The sequence below is a fragment of the Cydia fagiglandana genome, chromosome 14 (genome assembly GCF_963556715.1).
Source record: "Cydia fagiglandana chromosome 14, ilCydFagi1.1, whole genome shotgun sequence".
Lineage (NCBI taxonomy): Eukaryota > Metazoa > Arthropoda > Insecta > Lepidoptera > Tortricidae > Cydia > Cydia fagiglandana.
The window spans coordinates 13,062,957-13,088,713 of NC_085945.1; the positions used below are offsets into that span (position 1 = coordinate 13,062,957).

The window sequence follows — 25,757 nt, forward strand, 5'->3', positions numbered from 1 at the left end:
CGACTCGTCCCTCGAGTGTACACGATGCTATTGATACATTGAGCCATATAAGTGGTCTTCTTACCCGAAAGGTGTCCAGGTAGTCCTGTCGCGACACGATGACGAGGCACTTGGGCGCGTACATGATGCTGTGGTGCGTGATGTTGGCCACCGGCCTCGGCTCCAACGATTCCTCGTCCTGAAACAACAATTATTATGTAAATATTCTGTGTGATGCCATTTCTACAATCTACAAATTGCTAACATTCAATTTGTAATTGTCACTACTTATAATTTTACAGAGATTTACTAACGCCAAGAATGGTGACATCATCGTTTTACTAAAATCAAATAAACTTAACATTTTAGTACCAAACGCCGTCATGTTTAAGACCAAAAGAAATAAATTCCAGTACAAAATACGGCAAAACCTACTCTGATATAAATGTCAATCCACTGGTTTACGATCAATATATTGTAATCCTTAGCGAAAATCTTTTTACGTCAAATACGTGTTACTCTTGAATACCCATTTGCGGCAGCAAATACATATGCATATGATTACATATACATGTAATCGTCTGTATAAGCAGTTGCTACACATCCATCAGTATATCTAGTTCAGACCATGCATTAATTACAAAACAAAGAGGGAACTTGCGTAGGACCGGAATGTGTGAGGAAAAAACAGTTACCAGTAAACGTTTGAATTGTAGTGTTTTATAGAGTATGACTAACTTCCTTAAACACGTGATCGAAATTGTTCGAGTGTCAAAATGGCAATCTAACTGTTGTAATAGGTACTCTGTATATTAGGTAGTCTATAGATGTCCATAGTCACCAATTCCCTAATCAATATGTACGCAATGTTAACTGCACTACCTATGTACAGTCAGTAGAAAAACTTCGTATGCGAGCCATGTGTTCAAAATAATCTGCACACACTCCGGAGACTACCTTTAAGGTACGGTAAGGTAGGTGTGAGTACTGTGAGTGTATGTGTCTACTGTCTGTGTGTGTGGTCTCCAATAGCAGCGGGATTCAAAATATTCCAAAAATTAAAATAGTATGTTTCTGTACACTAATTGCATTTATAATCACCAAATGTGTTGTCACTCAGTATGTCAATTTATATGTAGCAGCAAGTTTCTCCTCGATTTGTGTTTGTACAGACTTTGCTCCAAGTCTTGAAGCATCTGGTCGTGTAATAAAACTCCTAGCAGAGCAGAAACCGCGTTTACTGCCATTCATCTCCGAGCGAGCGTCGCCGGCGAAGTTTCCGTTGTAATTAAGCCGCTCTTATTACCGCTGTCGCAGGGTAGTTTGCCGGGAAAGCGCGGTTTAGACTTGAAATCCCGGTATACAAATAATATAAATTCCTTCGCTGGATTTCGAAAATAAATGTACTTGAAATTTCAGCAAGGAAAAAGTCAGAAAACTACATTTGTAGCAGTCGGAAGCCGGTGTTGCTCGAAGTTTGTAGCATTTTGTACCTCCATAAGTCCTGTATTATTTGTCGATGAAGGGAACAACGGCACAATTAAGTGTATAAACACCAACGCATTTACTTCTTTAAGTGTTATACAAATGATCTTTATAGGTAGGTACTAGTTCTGTTAAGGTTTACGAACATTAGTAGTAGGTACATACCCAGGTTACATGGAAACCTAGGTGTACGACTCGCACTTGGCCGATGTTTTTTTAAACAAAAGACTTACGCAATAGCAACTAGGCTAATTTTACATACGAGTACGTTGCCGCACGTCAATCATTTAGTGTATCTATTCAAAAGTAATAAGAGGAAATGACGTTCATAAACATAAAACCTTCTTCTTCTAAATGCTTTGCTTTTACCTAATTCACATTACAATTTGTCTCTGCTTTGAGCTCGAAATCTAGTGTAAGTAGACCTCGAGTTCCAAAACAACTTCCAAATGGCAGCCCCCTACTTGCAATAACTACTAACTAACTACTTGTAATAATTAGAAGCATTGGACCCTGGAGACTCGGATAGAGTAGAAAAATAATTTGTTTATTTGTTTATTTATTAGGATCACCAACAGAAGATACAATTTACATACTAAATATAAGTAACATACTAAGAGGGCACATTTATTATTGCTCCCCCACTTACAGGCAATCACAGCATGCATTAAGTATTATAATGTATAATTTACACATTTAAGTTAACACTCAAGAAAAAACTAACTAAGTATAAGTTACAATAATTAGAATAAGTCACTATAAAATACTAATTAACAACTCAATATTAACAATAATTTTTCCACACAACGTAACTAAGGTGAGTTAGACGAGCTAGCTGAGGTTGCCCGCAGATAATAATTTGTTTTTAAATGAGGCTTCACTGTCGTGAAACACATCCAGTGAGGGGACAATGTTAGCATGCTTGTTGTATAGGCGAGCAAGGCGAGGCAGAGGGGAGTGAGCTAATAGGTTAGTTCGACTACGACGCACATAGAGTAAGGCACAAGGATAACGTGGCAAACGAGACGGCACTTTTAGCCCTATCTGACTAACCATATGCATACAATCAATCTTGTTGTTTAGAAGCTTATGCATGAACATCAGGTCCAGCATAATACGCCTACTACTAAGAGATATTAATTTAAATTGTTTAAGTCTTGTATTATATCCTTGGCGGCCTGTTCCAAAGCGATACGCAAGATGTCTAGTAAATCGTTTTTGCAGTCGTTCAATCCTTTCAATATGTACTTTGTAACTAGGATTCCAGATAATGCTACAGTACTCTAGTTTACTTCTTACAAAACAGTTAAAGAGGGTCACCATTGTTGAACATTCTTTAAACTCCCTAGCACATCTTAACACAAACCCTAGAGATTTAAAGGCAGCATTTATTGTTTTATCTACATGACTCACAAAACGTAATTTGCTGTCCATTGTGACACCCAAGTCTCTTATTTCATTGACTTCCTGCAAAGCCTTGTTGAGAATGAAGTATTTTGATGGTATAGGATTTTGTTTCCGATTAAATTTTATGTGGTAACATTTACTAGGGTTCAGAACCATTTTGTTAGTCCTACACCACTTTACTAATACGTCCACGTCCTCTTGTAACAGATGGACGTCCGACGGATTTTTTATTACCCGTACCAATTTTAGATCATCCGCAAACAGCGATACAGCCGAATTATTGAATTCATAGGTAATGTCGTTAATAAATATGTTAAAAAATAATGGCCCCAAATTAGACCCCTGCGGTACACCGGAGAGTGCCGTGTAGCAGTCCGACTGAGTGCCTTCAATTACCACAGTTGAAGGTCTGCCCTGAAGGTAAGACTGGCACCAATTAAGTAACCTACCTGTAATGCCGAAATTGTGCAATTTATTAATTAAGATTTTGTGATTAACCTTATCAAAAGCCTTCGAAAAGTCAGTGTAAACCGCGTCTACCTGATGACCACCATCGACAGCTTCTGTAAGGTCAGTGACGTAGCTAAAAAGATTTGTACAAGTCGATCGCTTGGGCATAAACCCATGTTGATATGGAGAGAGCCCGCCTTTAACCTGATCAAATAGTGCAGCATACACCAGCCTCTCGAACACTTTGACCACCGAAGACAATATGGAAACGGGTCTATAATTTGCAACTAATTCCCGACGGCCGCTTTTAAATACCGGAATAACTCTGGCTCGTTTCCACGCTGATGGGAATAACCCTGACTTAAGAGATGCATTATATATAATCATAAGTGGCATGGAAAGTGACTTCGCGCAGTTTTTTAGAAATACGGGGGGAATATCATCTGGGCCTTTACCCTTCGTAGCATTTAACCTTCGCAATTGTAATTCAACCTCAAACTGTGTGAAAGCTAATACACCAGATACATCTCCCGTCCGTATTACAGCTAGTTCCCCGCTACTCCAATTTGGTTGATATACACTATTATTCGTATCGCTGTCATCATACACTGAACTAAAATGCTCTGCAAATAAGTTACCAATCTCACTAGAATTACTAGCTTGTTTATCCTCATACAACATGACTGGAGGATAATTTGAACTATTTTTACGTATGTTCTTAATATGGGTCCAGAAATACTTAGGATTTTTTTTAATCTGTGATTCTATAGAATGTATGTAACTATTGTAACATGTTTTCATAATCTTTTCACAGTCAACCCTCAGGTAATCAAACTCTAGCTTATCTAGTGGATTTTGGTACTTTTTAAATCTAAGGTGATATTTGTGTTTTCTATTTAAAAGATATATTAGATGAGTTGAGTACCATACCGGAAAAGCACGGTTGCAATTGTGTTTAGTCATGGGCACATTTCTTTTGATTATGTCACGCAAAATCTCATAGAACCTTTCTACCATTTCATCTATATCGCTATATTTGTCTAGTACGTCGCGCCATGAAATTTTATTTAACTCTCTTACAATAATGTCATAGTCAGCTTTATAAAAATTAAAATTGGAACTAGATTTATTTATCCTAGGCACTATTTTACCAGGTAATTCAATTACTAAGTCCAATAATAATATGAATAACTTATCACTAACCTCATCATTTGATCAATCATGAACCTACCAGGAAATCTTTCACAACAGGTTAGAAAATAAAGGCTTTTAGACCTTCACTGATACAAGCTGTTATCAAGAGCATGCAACAGCCAACATCGAAAAATCGAAAAACGTTATCGACCGCTTTGTCTTTCGAATATGCAAGAGCGATACAGAGGTATAGAGGTAGAGTGGTAGAGAGGTGGTCAATTTTTGTTGAGGTTGGCCGTAGGCCCTCAGGCACTGGTCCCACCGCGAGCTAGTAAGCTATGAACTATCGGCTATAAACACGAACAAAAGATAAGCACTCCCGTGTAAATAAAAGAGACACGGCGATATTTATAGCTCACCGCTGGGCGAGTAACTATAAATATCGCCGTGTCTCTTTTATTTACACGGGAGTGCTTATCTTTTGTTCGTGTTTATAGCCGATAGCTCATAAGGACTGTATCGTTTATTATAAATACAAATAAAACCTGGTCTAACTGTTGACGTGTGTATTATTTTGTATTACTATGTTCTTAAGGTATACTCTGGGGGTATTTTTAAGCCATATCTGATATAAGAAGGTTTTACATTTATTTTATTTTAGGGACTTTATGATGATTTTAATACCGTCTAGCAATTGTAATTTGGTTTTTTGGTACGATTTAAAGAAACAAAAGGTTAATATGCTGCCAAAATATGCCATCTAAGTGTCCTTTTCATGATTGCTCAATTGAACATCCACAGAATAAATGTGGTGAATTTTTATCTTTACATGAAAACGACTTTTTATGCAACATTTTGGATTCCCGTCAATTTCTGACGCCAGCGAAATGAGGGAAACAGCTAAAAGAATCTACCGAAATCCAAAGCCTAACGGACATTCATGGCGTTGAACCATGGCTAGAACAGGTCGATAGAAACGCTCCATGATGGTTATATTGTATACCAAAGTCGGGGTTGTCGTAAGTAACATGCCATATTCTCTAAAAGGCCACCAAGCACAGATCCAAAACTTTTTTTCCAACTAAAAGAAATGATTAGACTATGCCCAGATGTTTCGCTTTACGAATCATATGTAATTGCTGTTTACATAGTACGATTTTTTTTGTGTAATATCTCGTCTTGTTCGCAAACCGTAAATTTTCTTGTAGTATTTGTCCAAAATCGTTGTAGTTACTCGGGAGGATTGGGTAAATATTGTCCAAACCATATGCTTTACGTGATCTCCCAGGACGAAATGTTACTTATTATTAAAGCACTAATTAAACTATATGTGTAATTTTTTAATAAAAATATAATACCAGAAAAAACGGCTAAGTAAAGTTGTATTTATAATAAACGATACAGTCCTTAGCTTACTAGCTCGCGGTGGGACCCGTGCCTCAGGCCCATACTAAATGCGTTTGGCTCAATTGCGCTTAGTGGTTAGGAATAACACCGGAGCTATATGCAAATCCTTCCATTGTCGAACCGCTAATGACCGTGACTCACGCGTCATACTTGCGAAACCAACGCCAAGATGACAAATGACGGAACCGACCAACTATAGTCTGCAGTTGTGGCGTTTTTGTTTCACGTGGAAATAAACTAGATAGTTATTTGGAAGATGCTATTTGTGTTTGTTTGGGCTTTTTAATCGCATTCCTTTCTACGATTAAGTCACTTTGGGGTCATCCATTAATTACGTCACACGAATTTTTAGGTTTTTTGACCCCTCCCCCCCTCCTTGTCACACTTGGTCACATTTGGCAAACCCCTCCCCCCTAGTGTGACGTCACATTTTTTCTACGAAATCGCCAAATCGAATTCAGTAAGTACCTAAGTATTATTAATATTTTATCAAAATATTTTTGACGATATAAATATTAGTAATTAATTTTACAACCCAAAACTGTTTAGGAAAGAAAATTAAACGAATAAAAACGATTATCGTTTTAAAAACTTGTTATTTAAATGTACAGCGAATAAAATAATTTAAATAAATTTTCGGTTACTGATGAAGTTAAAGTGACGTCACAAAGTTTGTGTCTCCCCCCTCCCCCATGTCACAATATGTCACATTTTCTTGATCCCCTCCCTCCCCCTAAACGTGTGATGTAATTAATGGATGATCCCTTTGCGGTGTTGTCAAACCAAACACCAGGTTATTGTAGTGGATTTCCAGGTATATTTTTATTTCCTCCGATAATTTTTGAAACACAGTTTCAGTCTGTGTCAGTGCAGAAGTCTTTTGAGCATTTATTATTGTTTCATCTTTAAATTGGTCTAATATATCTTCGCCTTACATGGCGATTTGTTAATTCCAAGTTAATAAATACACCTGTAGTTGAAATATTTGAGGCGTTGCTTTACAAACATCTGGAATTATAATATGAACGATTTCTCTTTAAATATTTTTGAAAGAATATCAACTACACATAACTCTACACCACCCTACATAAAACCCGTGAGTAGTTCGCAGTGCTGTGCCTTATAAATAACATCGTGTTTTACGTATATTATTGTATTACCAAAACATTCATGTCAGAAAGCAATCTGGTATCCACCAGTTGCCTCACACCTAATAATATATGCAGCTAGTATTACCAGTATAATCGACTACAAAAGTGTTCGCGTGTGTTTTCAGCGACCGTACTGAAAGATGCTGCAAAACATAGGTTTCCTTTAGAACCAGCCTAATCCTATTTACATAGTCAAGCAGCAATAAAAAGGCAGGTATGTACCTAACGTAACTTTCTAAATTACATATTTATGTAGGTATATAGTTTATTTTATTTTTTAGATATTAAACTCATATGAAGGAATAGGTAAATAACTTATTAGTTTACCGTTGAAATACAAATACAAATCAGGTTCAGTTCTGAAATCTTTTAAGAAAAGTACACCTATTTAAGTACATTGGTATAACTTCATACTGTGGTATTTGTGGTAACCACAAGAACACGATACATTCATTCTGTACGCGTAACTGCCGATCACGCGTTAGGTACTAAATGTGTAAGAACTAAGAAGCATTTACAAATACTAGCTAGATTGTCAACAATAATGTTATTGTTTGTAAAATGGAGGCCTGTACTGCAGTACAATCGCTCTACAAGTATGACAAGAGCGCAAGAAGAAGTTATGTCATTCCGCAGATTGCTACAGCGCCAGGATCTCGAAAGTCCCTTTGAAAATTTCTCTTTTGTGTACATTTTAGTCAAAAAGTTTCTGGAGGCGCTTTTAAAAATGACGAGCGGGTTTTATCATGAATACTATGATGAACTGGGAAGTACAGAAGTAATTACATATAGACCAGTCAATCTTACAAAAAAATCTCCTAAAAAAACAATGCGTGATGTAGTTCTGTATTTTTAATATATTGTTTGGAGTCCTTGGAGGAATGTGAGACTATGTTTTGCAAGCAAAAAAAAGTTGTGCTCTCTGTGTAATTTGCGAAAAACTGCAAAAATTTCAGACTTTTTTCAGAATTTACAGATTTATTGTAAAACTATGGGTTTTTGGTCAAAACTTGCTATGTAATGTTGAAAGTATATTAAATTTGGAACAATTTAAGCCCATAAACAGCGCCGTATATCAAATAGTTCTTGAAATATGGGGCTTTAAAAAAAGGGTATTTTTTTCCTTGGAATGAAATTACAAGTTTTTCCTATATTTTAAGACAAATATCGGCACAACCGCTCATGCTATGATATATATTGCAATGAATAAAGTTATAGCAAATTTAATTATCTTTCATTTAAGTGCTAGAAAAAGTCAGTAAGTCTTACAGTACTGAAGTTATCGTAAAAAAATGAAATTGCTATAATGGGGAAGGCAACTGATGTATTGTTTAAGGCATTGTCAAAATCCCTTCAAAAGGCAGTACCATCGTCGAGAACGCAATATACGATTATCTTTTACCGGTTTTCCCCGATAGCAGTAGAGCGACGTCGGAGATAAACCATTTTTAAAATGCACCCCTCTCTTAAGCACTTCAATTCAGTAATGAAATCAAGACACAATCTGTAGTTTGGCTTGTTTCTCGGCTCCATTTTTTGCTTGTAAGCCATAGATCCCACGATGCCGATTCCGATTTAACAATTTGTTATGATTTTGAAATTGTTTTCATACGACCGACCTTGACGGTAATAATTATAGTTCACGGCAGTTGGCGTGGTGTTGGATAAACACACTGAAAGTCATGTCACTAGTATCTAGCTCGCGCTCGCTTATTGGTGCTCTTGAGTGAACTCTGAGTTGTGGTAATACAAGATCACGATAATATCCTAACCGTAACATAATGATTCATCAGAATCAGCTACCATTACCCACTCTAGGTAAACGTTTAGTTATAGGGCATGTATGTGACTCAGTCTTGTCATGTAACCAGTATATCATAACTTCTTCAATGGTTTACCGAATTTACACAATAAATTACAAATTCATTTCCAATGGTTGTTAAGGCTGAAATGAATGTGGTGCTACTGCTCAGAGAGTTGTCAATCCACGGGTTGTAACTAGCAATACCTCTTTCACTAGTAGTATTTACTGTATAAAATAAATGTATTTATAGTAAAAAAATAAAAATAATTGGAAAGTAAATGGGTCAATTTATCAATAGAAAACAAGTAATTGTGTGGTTTTATGAAACCACGATACAAGTGAAACTTTTTTCGGATTGTAGATATAGGCATTTAACTAAAAATATTCGGAAATTTATCGGATTTAGGGTGTGCAAAACGGGTTTCTTAATCTTAACTTAATTAATATTCTCTTTAATTATCTTATAAAAGCTCGCCCAACGCCAATCACGCCAGTTACTCAACATGATGCTGTAGTTCATTATTAATATCGCTTATACGAGTCAAGGGCTAAAGAAACCGGTATGTAAGCTTACCGATATGAAACAAATGTATGCGATCCGCCCGGCTTGGCACATCATGTTAACACACACTTATCTATACTTTCCTACGTGTTTCGTTCAGTTCTTTTTCTATAAATGATTTGGTTTGTCAGTTTATACACCTATCTAGTAAAGACTAGTAGTAACAGGATATTGCCAGTTAAGACCCGTGGGTGAGTGGGTAATGGTAACTGATTCTGATGTATCAATTTGTTATGGTTAGGATTTTATCGTGATCTTGTATTACCATTACCACGACTCAGAGTACACTCAAGAGCACCAATAAGCGAGCGCAAGCTAGATACTAATGACATGACTTCCAGTAATTTCAGTGTGTTTCACCAACACCACGCCGATTACCGTGAACTATTGTCAAGGTCGGTCGTATTAAAACAAGTTCAAAACCATAACAAATTGTAAAATCAGAATTGGCATCATGAAATCTACGTCTACAACCAAAAAGTGGGGCCGAGAAACAAGCCAAACTACAGATTGTGTCTTGATTTCATTACTGAATGAATGAAGTGCTTAAGAGGTGAGTGGCGTGAGTGCATTTTAAAAATGGTTGATCTCCGACGTCGCTCTACTGCTATCGGGGAAAACCGGTAAAAGATAATCGTAGATTGCGTTCTAGACAATGGTACTGCCTTTTGAAGGGATTTTGATAATGCCTAAAACAATACATTAGTTGCCTTCCCCATTATAGCAATTTCATTTTTTTACGATAACTTCAGTACTGTAAGACTTACTGACTTTTTCTAGCACTTAAATGAAAGGTAATTAAATTTGCTATAACTTTCATTGCCATATATATCATAGCATGAGCGGTTGTGCCGATATTTGTCTTAAAATATAGGAATAACTTGTAATTTCATTCCAAGGAAAAAAATACCCTTTTTTTAAAGCCCCATATCTCAAGAACTATTTGACATACGGCGCTGTTTGTGGGCTTAAATTGTTCCAAATTTAATATTCTTTCAACATTACATAGCAAGTTTTGACCAAAAACCCATAGTTTTATGATGAAACTGTAAAATCTGAAAAAAGTCCGAAATTTTTGCAGTTTTTCGCAAATTACGCAGAGAGCACAACTTTTTTTTGCTTGCAAAACATAGTCTCACATTCCTCTAAGGACTATAAACAATATACAAAAAATACAGAACTACATCACGCATTGTTTTTTTATTGTAAGATTTGACCGGTGTAATATACTCGTACACATAAATGAATCGACTCTGTTTTTTTACAAATAGCAAAGCTTTGCGATAGTCTGCTCCGCGCTAGACCGAATATAAGTATTTTAACTTTAGTTGAATAGAAAATTATACCAGCGATAATCACAGAAAATATAACAATCATTTTGGAAATAGCTATAGTAGACCATCCATTAATGGCTTCTTATTCGCGCAAAAATTTGTTATTTACATATTAGACAACATATTTGTATTATTTGCGAATAATAAAAGACACCAAATATTTTCCCAACATCAGAGTCGGTAACGTACACGAAACGCCATAAGGTACAAGGGAGAAAATCGAGCCAAGGTTATTTACTACCTAGAGTATTTGCTCATTCGTGATTCCCGGTCGGTATTCGTAATTGTGTTTACCGAGGTTGTCGGAGATGTATTACGGGCAACGTATGTGTTAGCGACGAGTTGAGAGGATGAAAAAGATTGTTTATAGATTGATTTGTGAGATTGGTTCACGTTGTAAAATTCTACAGTGCTTCAAATCATTTTCGTTATTCTAAATTAAATTAGATGCTTGTTTAGGAGTACTTCTTATTGCCTGTGTACTTATATTTTTGAAATTGCTAGTATACTTAACTTACATTAAACATGAAAATACTGGATAAAGGTCTTCCTAGGTAACCTGTTGTGCGTCGAAAATTATTTAATTTAAAATAATTACTTATTTAAAGAATTTCTTGCAATGTTGACTTAATTACTCAATATTCAAAGGCTAAAAAAACATGATAATTCAATACTAGTGAAATATGTAATTTCACTAACATTGACTGTTTAGTTTTTTTTTATTTGAAGCATACGTATTTCATTTTCCTTACGAATGTTTATGATTATTACGTTGTTATGGAAATATGCACCGTTTCGCCCATTTGATCCGCGATACGAAACACCTGAAACCTTATCAACAGGCTGCATTAAAACAAACTTGGCCTAATAATGGCGAGCACTTCACTTCTGTAAAATATTTTTTATTTAAGGATTGTTTTAATGTAAAGTCATAAAGAATATATGTAGTAATTATGTAATATTATAGAATATAGTAAGTCATTTGCTTCTTTGCAATACAATGCATAGGTTCAGGGGCTTTTTGACACGTGAAATCGCCGATTAAACGGAGATGTCACCAGCGATGATATAAAATTATAGTTAGGTATTTGAAATAGGTACCATAAATAATTCTCCGAGATGACACGGAAGCATGGGGAATTCTGTTATTGGAGCGACCGAGATGTCACATAAGCGACAATATTGCGAGTCCAGTTTTATTACAGTTAGGTACTTCTGATATCCGCCGCAGATAGATAGAAAAGCAGATAGTCACGTGACGATCGAAGTTGTCGCTAATTGTTATATTATAGCAAGTTCTTTAGAAATTTTAGGATGTTACCACACTAATCGATCGACGTGAGATCTATGTATAAAGACAATTCACACACAAGGAAGAAAGGAGCCTGATGCCCAGCCCACCCCTGACGGAAAACCACACAGTGCCAGAACACCATAAACACTAAACAGCCTCTACTCAAAGGGACGTAAGCGCCACACTGTTCCTACCATCGAAGACTCAGTTAAGTGATCATTCTTGAACCGTATTACAATGGGCTAAGGTTCATGGTTAGTCCAATGTACAAAGTGTGCCCTACTGAGGAAACTGCGCCCGTGGCGCCCAATAAATCTATTTTAACAAGCGATATCCAAACAGAGCGTTACTCACGCGTGCCCATAAAGTTGAAAGCGATCAAACCGCTGGCTGTAATCGAACAGCGAATAAAAAGACTATTTCAGTAACTGGAGTTGCAATAAATTTCTATTTTATCCCCAAATCCTGAGTGAAGATATGATTTTTGGCTCCTATAAATATTTCTTCAGTGTCTGCTTCTAGGTGCGTCTGTAACTAGTGGTTCCTAAAAAGAAATTATAATCTCTAGGTACCATGTTTTCGTTTTCATAATCGCCACTTGTATATTAAAGCAATTGTTGTACTTTTTCTCATTAATGTTTTAGACAAGTTTTCAGACTTTGGAATACAAATGCAAATGTACTCGTGAATTACAAATATGATCAAACTGCAGCATATTCGTTTTATTTTTGCCGTCTTCACTATAATATCGAGATGTAATTCATGTAATTACTAATTATAGGCTAATTACCATCTAAAAACACCTCCAAAGTACCTACCAATGAAATTAATTCAGAAATTAGGAGTAAATAATTCTATATATCGACCCAAATAGTTAATACAATAACAAACATTCCAGATTGATTTTTATCGTGATGATAATAGAGTCCGTTAGGCTCAGCACTAGTAACAAACATTGCGTGACTGACAAGATCAGTAGGACGAACAATAAAAAGCCTAAAGCACTGACAGTCTGACACATTAAAGTATTAATAGATGGGCCTGAGGACGAGTGCGTTGTTGCGTTTCTTGAAGTGGAGTACAATCGTCCACTTCTTTAATTGACAAATCATAAACCTTATTGCAATAACGTCAGGTCCACCGGGGGTCAGTTCAAGTGTTGATGTAATAGTAGAGCTATTAACAGATCTTTTGGAATTTTTGGAGCATTCCGTGAAATTGTCTACCGTTATCCCGTACAAACGCAAATTTTCTGAAGATTTGATGGAGTTTCTTTCTATTTAAAATGATGATGAGCGCCAGTAAAACGGAGCACTTTCTTATAAAATAAAACGCAGCACTAAGGAAATGAAACGTGCTATCTACTACATTTTATCGTAAATCGTAAGCCGCATCCGCCATAAGAATAAAACTCTATTTAAGTACCGCCCAATCTTCCGCATTTCCTTAAGTGCTACTGACGATCAGACGAAAAGTAGGAAAAACGTTTCAAAGTTACTTTACTGGCTTTTCGCTTTGGTCACGTATCTTGAACTCGAGTTATTGAAATGTCAAAGAACGAGACGTACCGAAATACATACGACAAAATTGGATTAAAAGAATAATGTATTATTCGTTAATCTGCAAAATGCATGATCGGGAAAGGGGAAACTAAAAGCGACGACGATGAATTGCGAGGCAAAAATTTGATTTCTGTGGGCATTCATGTTAATACAGCTTGACACCAGACCAATAAGGCCTAGTTTCCCCTCTGGGTTGAAATGTCAGATGGCAGTCGCTTTCGGAAAAATTACCCTACGCCAATTCCTGGGATTAGTTGCCAAGCAGACCCCAGGCTCCCATGAGCCGGGACAACGCGAGTAAGATGATGATGACAGCTTGACGCTTGACCAGTGTTAGACAACTTATAGGTACCTATAGCTATAGCCGTTAACCGGCGGACACAGTCAATTTTTACTTTGATTCGCGTTTAAGTTGGTACCTATACTACATTTCATACAATCGCTCCCGTTCTAGACTAGAACTACAAAACTTCGTAGAAATAACGATGACACATAATTTTTAAAATACAATTTTTCGTCACAGGCTGACCAATATACATAAATATGACTCCGAATGGATGTTACAAGTAGATCATACTGGCCGTCCTCATCGTCGATTACGATAGCATAATTTCTAAAATTCCTAAAGACAGAACATCGAAAATCATAAAGTCTAATGTACGAAATTCCTAATACATACGCAACGAGTCATTAAAACGGGTTACATAGTTATAGAATACCCGTATAAACTGACTCGTCTAAATTGCTTTTGAGTGTAGATAGCACACCCATCAAGCCGGCCCCTTGAGCTTCAATTAACAGAGGCGCAAAAACGCGTACAAAGAGCAACACTTCCTGAATGACCATAGGTAGATCTTATACCTTTGCAATAAGGCTTATGAATTGTCAGTCAACAGTATGGATTGTGAATTGGTCTACGATATAATTGAACGATGCAAAAAATGTACTCATAACGTTATAACATACCGCTTCAATGATTTGTGGTCACATTTATTTTGTAATGTTTGTAATCGAATTCGAGTTTATAGGTAGGTAATTTTTTTTTAAATATTGATATGTTTAAATATTTATTGAGGTAAGTAAACAAAACCACGTGATAAAAATGTAAACTTTGATTTCGAATAACCAAGTTTAATTTATTTCATTATAACCTTGAAAAAATGTAGAACAGGTTAAAGCATAACAACTCATTTTACAAACAACCGTGTATTTGTGTAGCATGTAAAAGGATCAATTTAAACCCTGTAACGCTCATGGTTATGATTCGATATGGCTCGTTTTTAGGGTTCCGTATACCCAAAGGGTAGATACGGGACCCTATTTCTAAGACTTCATTGTCCGTCTGTCTGTCACCAGGCTGTATCTCATGAACCGTGATAGCTAGACAGTTGAAATTTTCACAGATTAATGTATTTCTATTGCCGCTATAACAACAAATACTAAAAAGTACGGAACCCTCGGTGGGCAAGTCCGACTCGCACTTGTCCGGTTTTTTTTAGGTATCTCAATCGTGCGAAGACGTGGTATTAGTAGTTTATCCAACTGTTACATAATGAGATTGCAGTTACAGAGATGTAGAGTTTGTATTTTGGATATTTGGCCTAAATTCACCAGTTCCAACAGTTCTCGTATATATAGCACTTCAAAGAGCCCATAAACAACACGTAAATAATTCCATATCGTCCGTCAAAACTCGACGCCATTCCATTTAGATGCGCTCCATAACATATGGTTAAAACATCATCGTTGGGCATATCGAGGGGTAACTTAGCATACGTCCTATCACGCAGCGTTTTCGTATTGTAAAATAGACTTTAGTAATGATGTGATAAGGTGAGTATTAGGTTGAGATGAAAATGTAGTGTATGAGCCTATGGGTGATATATGATTTCTGGAACAATTGGTCTTAGAGCGAGGCCGTCGAACCTTACAAGCGATGTTGGGAGTTTTCAATAGACTAGGCTGATATTCATAATATATACCTAATTACCAAACTTTTACGACAAACTATACCCAGGTAGAGCACATTATAATACGTTTTAAATGATGAGGTAGGTCGCATTATCTATTATACGAGCAATCGCATAACGTACCTATAGGTATTTAAAATTTATATATCCTATAACCTTGTGACTTGATTCATTTAGAAAGTGTAATCCGGATCGATAAGACTGTAACAAATGGATAAATCGTAAATCTGAATAACCAATGAGAATATAATGCTTATACGATGTACTTATTCATTGTATTTCACAACATTGTGCGCGACCCGACTGGACAACTCGCGCATCGTGTGACCGCATCTTCAAGACAAAGTTTGGTTTTGCGAGCCACATAAGGGCATTTCATAATCCGGATAAGAATTGTTGATGGAGTCGCCATTGCCGGATACGGCAAGGAAGAGGAAGAGGAGTCATTGTATTTGTTGTAGTTTTATTATTTTACCAAAATAATTAAAACTGTCTTTTCTTTATGTGATTTTTATATTTTTATGAGGTTTTTATGAACTTTTCAGTAGGACAAAGCTTTTGGCTCTATCCCAAGGAAATGCACAGTAGTTCTAGATCTAGAACAAGCCATTTTATTAATGTAGGCCTCATTATTAATGAAATTACGCGTGCTCCTAATTTCTTTAGTGTGACTAAAGAAATTAGGACAGCACTCGTTCAACTATTTCTACATTTTGTTGATAGGGTAAACACCCAAAGTTTGACCCCTTAAAGCACAGTACCACTGCTGCCCTTAATAGTTTTGTTCACCCTTTTTCCGGTTGTTTAAATGTCCCTTAATCCCTTACTTTGAAATTACGCATCTTTTGACAGATTAGTTTCGTTGTGAACTCGTGCAACACTGTAACAGCACGTTTTCCTCTCGCTTTACATTGTGGTGTTCTGGTAAATCGTTTAGCCGCCCGATTTGACAACATCCGGTGACGTCTGGTGCGTAAGACAGCCCGCTCAGTCTCTAGGAGAACGCTCGTTTTGCATGGTCGTTGGTACACTTTTTATAAAATGGAGGCGTAATGTACTAATGTATCGTATGTAGACAGTACTAGGCAGATACTGCAATAGCGCGTTTTACTTTCGCTTTACATCGTGGTGTTCTGGTAAATCGTTTAGTCGCCCGATTTGACTACATCCGGTGACGTCTGCTGCGTAAAACTGCCCGTTCAGTCTTTAGGAGAACGCTCGTTTTGCATGGTCGTTGGTACACTTTTTATAAAATGGAGGCGTAATGTACTAATGTATCTTATGTAGACAGTACTAGGCAGATACTGCAATAGCGCGTTTTACTTTCGCTTTACATCGTGGTGTTCTGGTAAATCGTTTAGTCGCCCGATTTGACAACATCCGGTGACGTCTGCTGCGTAAGACAGCCCGTTCAGTCTTTAGGAGAACGCTCGTTTTGCATGGTCGTTGGTACACTTTATAAAACGGAGGCGTATGTAGTCAGTACTAGTCAGATACTGCAACAGCGCCTTTTACTTTCGCTTTACATTGTAGTGTTCTGGTAAATCGTTTAGTAGCCCTGTTTAAAAACATCTGGTGACGTCTGGTGCGTAAGACATTCTGTTTAGTCTTTAGAACAACGCAAATTTTGTGCGCAAACGCAAATTTTGTTTTGTAAACACAAGCCTGTGGGCTTGTGTTTACAAAACAAAGGTACAGAATAAGTATTAGTCGTAGGTTCACGTTTTAGTCTCGGCGTGTTAACAAACTTTTATCTAATTGATGGGAATGATAGGTTAGTCATAACCTAAACTAAAGGTAGCGAACTTGACTAAGCGTAAGTTCATAATTTTATATATAATTTGCATTGGTTCGTTAGTTCAATTTTATACCATTTTCTCCTAGTATCGTTTTTTATCCTGTTAAGTGCTACATTCAGCATTGAATATTTTTCAGCATTGTAGGTACTTAAATGTTTCGTTTGACAATTAGGCATAGTATAATTTACAAGAAACAGCGTTTTTACCTAACGTGCATAGGCTGAGCTTATAGCTAAGTCTCACCAGTTCGCTAGTGGGTTTATCGGCGCGTGGACTCCGCGGGCGACAGGAAATGCATAAATGCGTTTTGGGTGGCTTCACTAATAGCAACCATAATCGTTTAGATCAATAATAAAACTACAATTTTGTATTAAAAACACACCTATATTATGTCCAGTCTCGTAAACTTTCTAGTAGTTTTACACAATTATCACATTGATGTGGATCTGCACTATGCTGCTCCGGTATGTGAGCGAGTACCATGCTCATCAATCCTCCTAAGTCCCGTTGTCCTTTTAAGAGGACAAAATCAATGGATTCAATCAAATGGATTTTTAAACATTTAAAATGGTTTTAGCCATCCATGAAAATAACTGTTTGTAGAATAGTGAATAGATAGTGAATATATCACAAGATTTGTGCCTATCTAGCCCTAGCACGGACTTTGGTCTTTTTGAGCTGTTATTACATGTGCACACTATACATGACATGATGTGATGACGCGTCATTAAACGCTGAAAATCTTTATGTGTTAATGTGAAATAGTGAATAGTTAGTAGGTTTATATTGTTTTTAGATAAATACAAGGATAACTTAGGAGGAGGACTCTGGGACTGTCTGATGTCCCTCTCGCACACTGGAGCGGCTTGCGGGTCCGCAATCCAATGTGAAGACCGCATTACCGGCGCGTGCATGCCGCTGGCAGCAGGAAATTACCGCGGAGATTTGTATAAAGCCAGCGAGCGTCTGGAAGACTTCACTAATAATAATATATATAAGGCATGAAGGAGGTAACTGAGTATTTGAGTATACGTAAAGTAAGCAGGGTTTAGCGGTGCGACGATTCATCACCATAAAATAACGCATAATGGCCGGGGCTCGTGTAATCGCAAATATGTAATTATAAAGCGTTAGCAATAACACGGATTCTTTGATTCGCTTTCCATTCACTTCATAGCATTTTGAACTCATTTGTGAGCTCGTCTATATGATTTTAAGAGCCAACAGGAGTGGTCATTTCTCCTTACAAACGTACTCGACTGTTTCCTCCGTGGGTTTTGATGCTAGAGCAATGATTTTTTTCAACACAGATTAATTAATATTGTCAATATCTGTGTCGGACCGTTTTGCTTTTTTTGATATTTTTGTGTTTTAAGGCGCTAGAGCTCTTCAAAAATAGCCAAAATGGCCTCATTGACTACGCCGCAATGAGAGGCGTAGTATTCAAAATTGATATCAATTGCCAAAAAAACAAAACGGTTCGACACAGATAACGTCATAAACATTTAGATTTCTAAATTTGGTGACGATTGGTTAAATTTTGGAGGAGGAAACAGTCGAGTACGAAAGCATATTTTGGGATTTTTACGCAGGATTTTTCGCCTTGTCCTTATCGCACTAGTTTTTAGGAGCCGCTTCCGTTAGCGAGACGTGTATAATTACCTAATATATTTAAAACTCAGCTCCTGTTTCGTCTTAATCCCAAATACGTAAGCTTGTATTTCAATATCTACATTAAGAAATATAATTGCATTACATGCTATACAAGTTATAGTACCTAAGTTATAAAATTTATACGTGCATTATCATATTATGATGGCTCTGATTTACATAATAGTATTTTTATAAGGGAAATACTTTGCATCATAGAAATTATTTAAATAAACATTGACTAAGTCAAAACTAGATAGTCAAGTAAACTTGTATGGATTTTTATACAAATGCGTATATTTGACAAAAGCTCGATAACTCGATATATTTATTAGTAAGTTCACAATGTAACATTCCGATCATGTATTAGCTACTTTCTTACGTAAATACTTCGTAAGTTTTTTTATGACAACTTTGGAATTTTACCTATGACTTTGTTTTTAATATTAACTTGCCAGTTGTTCAAATCGCTTGGTTTATCTCATATCACATGGCAGCGGCAATTAGTCTATAGTAAATTTTCAAACGCGATAATTTTAATTTGTTACACGGTTATCACCCGCGTCACGCGCGTCTCATGAATGCTTTGCCACTTTCTACTTGCTTTCGACATGTGCTTCCTTTTCGGACGAGCCTCTGAGCGTTTGCTCCGCTTTTGAACTAATCAATATCTATTCTAAATATGGAGATTTGAGCAACGTTTTGCGTACTTTTCGCTGTAAGTAGATCGCAAAAGCGCTGATGTTATCCTATTAATAAGACTGTCTGTCCATCTGTCTGTCTGTCTGTCTTTCCATCTGTCCGTCTGTGTCTGTCACCAGGCTGTATCTCATGAACCGTGATAGCTAGGCAGTTGAAATTTTCACAGATGGTGTGTTTCTGTAGCCGTTATAAACAAAAAATGCTAAAAACAGAATACAATAAATATTTAAGCGGGGCTCCCATACAATAAGCATGATTTTTTTGGCGTTTTTTGCGGGAATGGTACGGAACCCTTCGTGCGTGAGTCAATTTAAGTAGATATCGCTACTATATTCATAATCACCCGGTCGTATACAGAAGTATAGTTAACGATGAAAAAAAAACCTTGTCACCAAAAACTTAGTAGTTTGTTTGAGAGCAAAAAGCAAACTGTGGTACCTACATGCAAACTGCTTTTGTTATATCCTGAATTGTTGTTTACCGCTATGTACCTTTTTAATAAATACTTCTAACTAAGACCTTGAAGTATAGATTGAAATATGCGAAGACAATCGCTTTATAAATAGTGATACCTAATATCTTTCGTCTTTTATATGATACCCATAATCCCCATAAGAACAACCGAAAACGAGCTCAGTTGATTGATAAGAAGATTAACTACTTATATTGGGAGAAATCACGACCCGCCTTATTTTATAGCTATGCGGAATCACCCTTTGACATATCTTTGAAGACCGTTCGAGTGTAACTAACAAGCTTTAGCTAATCGTACCACTATAAGATAAGATATACTAATCTAAGTATCTGTCTAACTATACTACGACCAAGCCCACGTTCGATCAGACAAGGTTACTTGATAAGACTAAATAGAGTAGGTAAATAGGTTATCACGTCTCAGCCAAAGCACTAGCGCTTAAGAATATTACTAATTTCTAGGCCTTTAGAAAAGATACGACTCATAAAGTTAGAATATGTTTGTTATAAAACTCCCGTGAGACTCAAACATATTAAAATTATTTTAATATAATATGTTCATTGTTTCTCGAACTTTCTTTTATTTCTAAAGTTTATATTCCTTTTAAGAACTAAGTAAAATTTCGATCTTCTTCTAAGTAAAAGTCGTGGTTTAGCCACGACTATTGTAATAAACATGCATGATTTGTGCTTAAGTTGCAATTTTATACTTTGTATTGATTGTTGAATGAAATTCAACGCCCTTACCTGTTGTACAATCGGCACCAGTTGTAGCCAACACAAATTCTAAATTCTCGGTATTGCTAACCATTGCGGTGACTTGACAATTTAATTTAATTTTGGACTTAAAAATTTTATATTCGGGAAAAAATGGTATTAGGTAAAATTAACAACACAACTAAAGCAAAGCTAGGGGCCAAAAATAATTTTCATTCATCTAAGATTCAAAGAACAAACTGAATCCTCTACTCAAAATCTGGCGATATACTATTTATTTATACTATGTTGGCCGATTTAACCCTAAACAAATGTATAAAGTGTAAGTGCACGACGCACTCACGCTTCATTTGTTCCCCTTAATTGAGTCACAATTAAAAACAAACATGTTCTTTTGTGCCTCAATTATTTTCTGTTAAGACATGTGGGCAAAGCATAACCAGTAGTGAGTCATGTGCTATATGGACCGGAGCGTATCTCCTGTTCGTTCACAAAGGGTGACGTCAGAGCTGTGACGTCATACCTATCAAAGGTCAGTGTTGTCTTTGCACGTGTAGCGAAGTGATAAAAACATGTGAAAAAGAACCGGACAAGTGCGAGTCGGACTCGGTTCTTAAATTTGGAATCGCTTCTGATGGCTCCTCTACACGATGGGCCAACGCCGGCAACTCCAAGGGACGCAGCCATGCGGTAGAATGAGATAGCAATATCACATAGCATAAATGCGTCCCTTGGAGTGGCCAGCGTTGGCCCATCGTGTAGAGGAGCCATGATATTTAAGTGCCTATATCGACGTGCTAAGCCACCGGTTTCGACGAATTGCATTGCTTAATTATAAATGTCACTTACATCGCGAAAGAAGTTTCAAACAGGTTACAAAACAAACTAGCAACCGCGCGCCTACTGTTTAATTCGTACTATTTACGAATGTTTTTATTAGAGTTTTATTGACGACTTGAGTTCTTTATTAAGTCAATTATGTGGTAATGTTATGACTAAAATCGAACACGAGAAATTATAACATCATTCTCGTTCTAGTTATAAATGTAAACATTTTGCGTTGCGTAATCTAGGTAACATGACAAATGAATTAATTCAGTTTGTTAATGTTGTTTATAGAGTCGGACCAAAAAAGTCTGCAGCGGATTTGATAGCCCACGCAGTGCGTCATTTATACGTCATAATTTCATAGAAGTTTGACGTTTAAAGTAACACTTTCACTGCGTGGGCTATCAAATCCGCTGCAGACTATTCTTGGTCTGACTCTAGTGGCAATTGAATCACGAAGTGTCACTCAAGTAAAGAAAAACCTGACTGACTGTCATTTACGATACAAAACCAAAAAACAAAACACAGCTGTGTTTAATAAGTTTGGATGTCATTTTCTACAGACTCGCACTAGTCGCACTGCGTATAATTAGAAATCTAGTATTACGTACACGCAATTCAGACGACGGCAAAAAACTGCATATAAATATAGTAAAAAATCACGTTTGACGGTTAATCTAGTGACGGTACATGCATGGTCTAGTGAACAGCTAGACGAGTGTTATATACTGTTGCTATTACTAGTACCTAATTACCTATATCTATGCAGACCACAGACCACAGGGAATGCGAGTGTGATGTGCGTATACGTGCTAAGGTTGCCATTTGCTGATGTACGATTGGCGGGTTAATGTTTTTTAGGTCGCTAAATAACGAGAAAATTAAAAACTGATAATAAATTTTGGTTTTTATAAAGCGACTGTAAAGTTGTTCAGAAAAGTCATAGTGGCCGTTTTCAATGTTTCCATGGTGCAAATTTAAAAACGCCTAGATTGTCCATTTTGGCTTTAAACTCAAACTTGGCGTCTATATCGCTCCCGCATCGACTACCGCGCCCGCCAATCTTGTGTCCACCCTGGCCAAGCCAAGATGCCAATCGCTTGCGCTCCGTAGCGATCGAAACGCAACTGTCACTGTCACACTAATATGGAAGAGTGATAGAGAGACATAATGCTTTTCGTTGTCGAAGCGATAGCGATTGTAGCTTTGGCTAGGCCGGCTGTTCAAATTATCGGTCACATCGCCAGCGAGCGCACATATAATGCGGCCGGCGGCGATTGGCCTTTTTACATGGCGAACTGGAATCGCGTCCGCTATCGCTACCGCTTCCCTTGTGTCCTCATCCCGCCCAGTTCAAATTACCGGTCACGTCGCCAGCGAGCGCACATAATGCGGCCGACGGCGATGCCCTTTTTTACGCTGAGCGGAAGGCGATAATCAAATCTAACAGGTGCAGGGTGCATTCGGAACTACAGGACTGTGACGTAGTCTATTAGAGAAGTAAATGGTAACTTTGATTGCGAGTTTCCTTGGGGAAAAAAATAGACATTATACGAACAATAGCGACACAGATCATTGTATTGTAGCATTGGCAGGTAAACCTTTTCCGTATAAGGCCCCCTCCTGTATTAGAGATGACCCTAATCTAATACATATAATGATTTAATTATGTGTCATGCACCTGGTAGTGCACGTGTATGAACAGGACTGTGGGGGAATCTTTTTATTAAAGTGAAGTAAAATGTTACATCGATTATTGGTTTTCTTAAAGTAAAGAATTAAATATTCAAACCAAGAGACTAATGAAATTATGAGACTTTTGTACAAAGGCGGAAAAAGTGTAAGTAGGTATGTACTTGTCTTTAACTTTGCTGTAACTGGCCCCAGGTGCGGCAAAACAGCGTAAATCATGTCAAAAAAAAATAGCTGTACTGTACACTCGAGGCCTTGATAGGCACTCATAGGCAAGTGGTCTTGTATCTTTTATCTTTGGTTTTGGTATCTATAGCTACGAATGTATGTATTTTTAACAGGTAGTGTCCATCCATATCTCTATATGAATGCATAATAAAAATTACAAGAAAACGTAAATGAAATCAGGGGTACTATAACGTAGGGGGTAAAATGACATGGTTGGCTGCCCACCCCACCGCGGATCGCGGCTAGAACATTATCTAACTTCTTACAGTCAACAGTACTTGTTATTCTATTTTTTGCCGTTTTACATTTTTAATATATTCACCAAAAGTCCAAAACAAACGTCAAATAGCGACTAACTTTTGTCTTCGCTTGGGAATGTGAACTGAACTGTACACTGTACGTATAGGATTTTGAGTTTCCAAAACGTCCCGCTTGGCACGCTGTTCATAATCCCATACAAAATAGACATAACGCAAACGCGAACGCACGTCACGCTATCGACTGAAATTTACACTAGGGTTCTGATATATACTGATAACAGTAAAATACATTAGAATAAAATAATAGTTTAGGTATAGTTATACTTATATTAGTATACAAAGAGAAGGAATGAAGATACAAACATACAACTTCTACAAAAATAAGAGTAGCAATTGTCAAATATTTCATATGAGGGTTTTTATTCTTTTTGTCTTAAAAACACTGTGTTGTGCCTACAGAAGAAATACAGGTTTTTCTTTTATATGAGTGTGTCATTAGGACTTAGCTTATACATATGTAGTTGTAAAATTTTACAGGTCCTGATCATTCTTGTATTTCTATTGGTATGTTGCTGATTTAATAACACACAATTACAAAAAATACGGTAATTGATTTCTTATCTCCTACTTAGTGAAACTTTTTCTTGCATTTCTATAATGACATGTCTTATCAACTGACTGCTGTGCGTACAATATCGTGAACATAGTTTACGAAACAGTCATGCAGAACCCCACAAGATAAGGGATTCCGTGACTCTGAATCATGAATTAGGATTCCTGAACGGGCTGAGGGGAAAATGTTTACGACCCCTGCATTCCGAATGTAGGCAAAAGGGCGTATGTCCTTAAGAACACCATAAAAGTTACTTCTTTTTTTGGAAGTGTATTTTAGTGCATGTATTTTAGATACACGGGGAGATTATAGGGGAAATAAGACTTTAATTCTTGTTGAATTGTTGGCGATCACTGGATATATGGTTCATTGGAGTTGTATAACTTTTTTTAGCGGTTTTGTTCAAGTTTATAATTGATATGATGCAAAATAAACGTAATTTCACTGGGATATGGATAACGAGTAACGATAGTATAGATATCAATACATTATCAGTTTTATCACATTATCGCATACGTAGAAACATAATTAAAACTGGATGACATAATAATAAGGTAATTCAAGGACCATTTCGTGGCTTTTATGTTAAATTAAGTTACGTGTTGTTTTCTTCTTTTATTCTACCTCGAATAAACGCTCTCTTTTGTCTATTGTCTAAACTAAACTAACACATAAGTACGCATAAGTCACACAACGCCTTGCATTTTGTTACATTACAGCTTCAAAATAAATCAGAAGCATTTCACACTTTAGCAACATTTTTTGTTGCTACAATAGAAAGTGCCATTGTCAACCCCCTGCTTTCAAAGTTAGCCAAATGCACCTTACAGAGAAAGGAAAACCGCAACTCAGGCTAAACCATAACGCTTATATATGTAGTTTATAGAAACTTCGATAATCGCCTATAAAACTTTATGACATGTAACATCACTCACAAATGAAAACCGGCCGTTTCATGAACCGCATGACGGCATGACATGGCCAACCGTTTAAATGTGTGGTCAGATGTGTCCGAACCATGCACGTGTTCGAAAATGCTTTTTCATATCTTACGTGATCATTAAACTGGCTGTAGGTACATGCAGATGCAGATGTCATCTGCAATATGGAAAGCTCAAAATATCTCACACGACTAAATGTGTCATATATTTACACAACGTGCACCTTCAAACCTTCAAGAAAAAAGCGTACTCTTAAAAGCCGGCTAGGCACGTGCAACCCCTTTGGTGTTCCAGAAGTAAAAAAAAAACGTTTA

At 36.8% G+C, this 25,757-nt stretch overlaps 1 protein-coding gene across 1 annotated transcript in view; it reads right to left on the reverse strand.

The window, feature by feature from the left end:
* Window positions 1-25,757, reverse strand: part of LOC134670769 (myotubularin-related protein 13) — an 86,107-nt gene that overhangs the window by 47,387 nt on the left and 12,963 nt on the right. Inside the window, exon 4 of the mRNA XM_063528582.1 lies at window positions 65-178. Within this exon, the coding sequence (XP_063384652.1) occupies window positions 65-178 (114 nt within the window). The remainder of the gene's footprint in view (window positions 1-64; window positions 179-25,757) is intronic.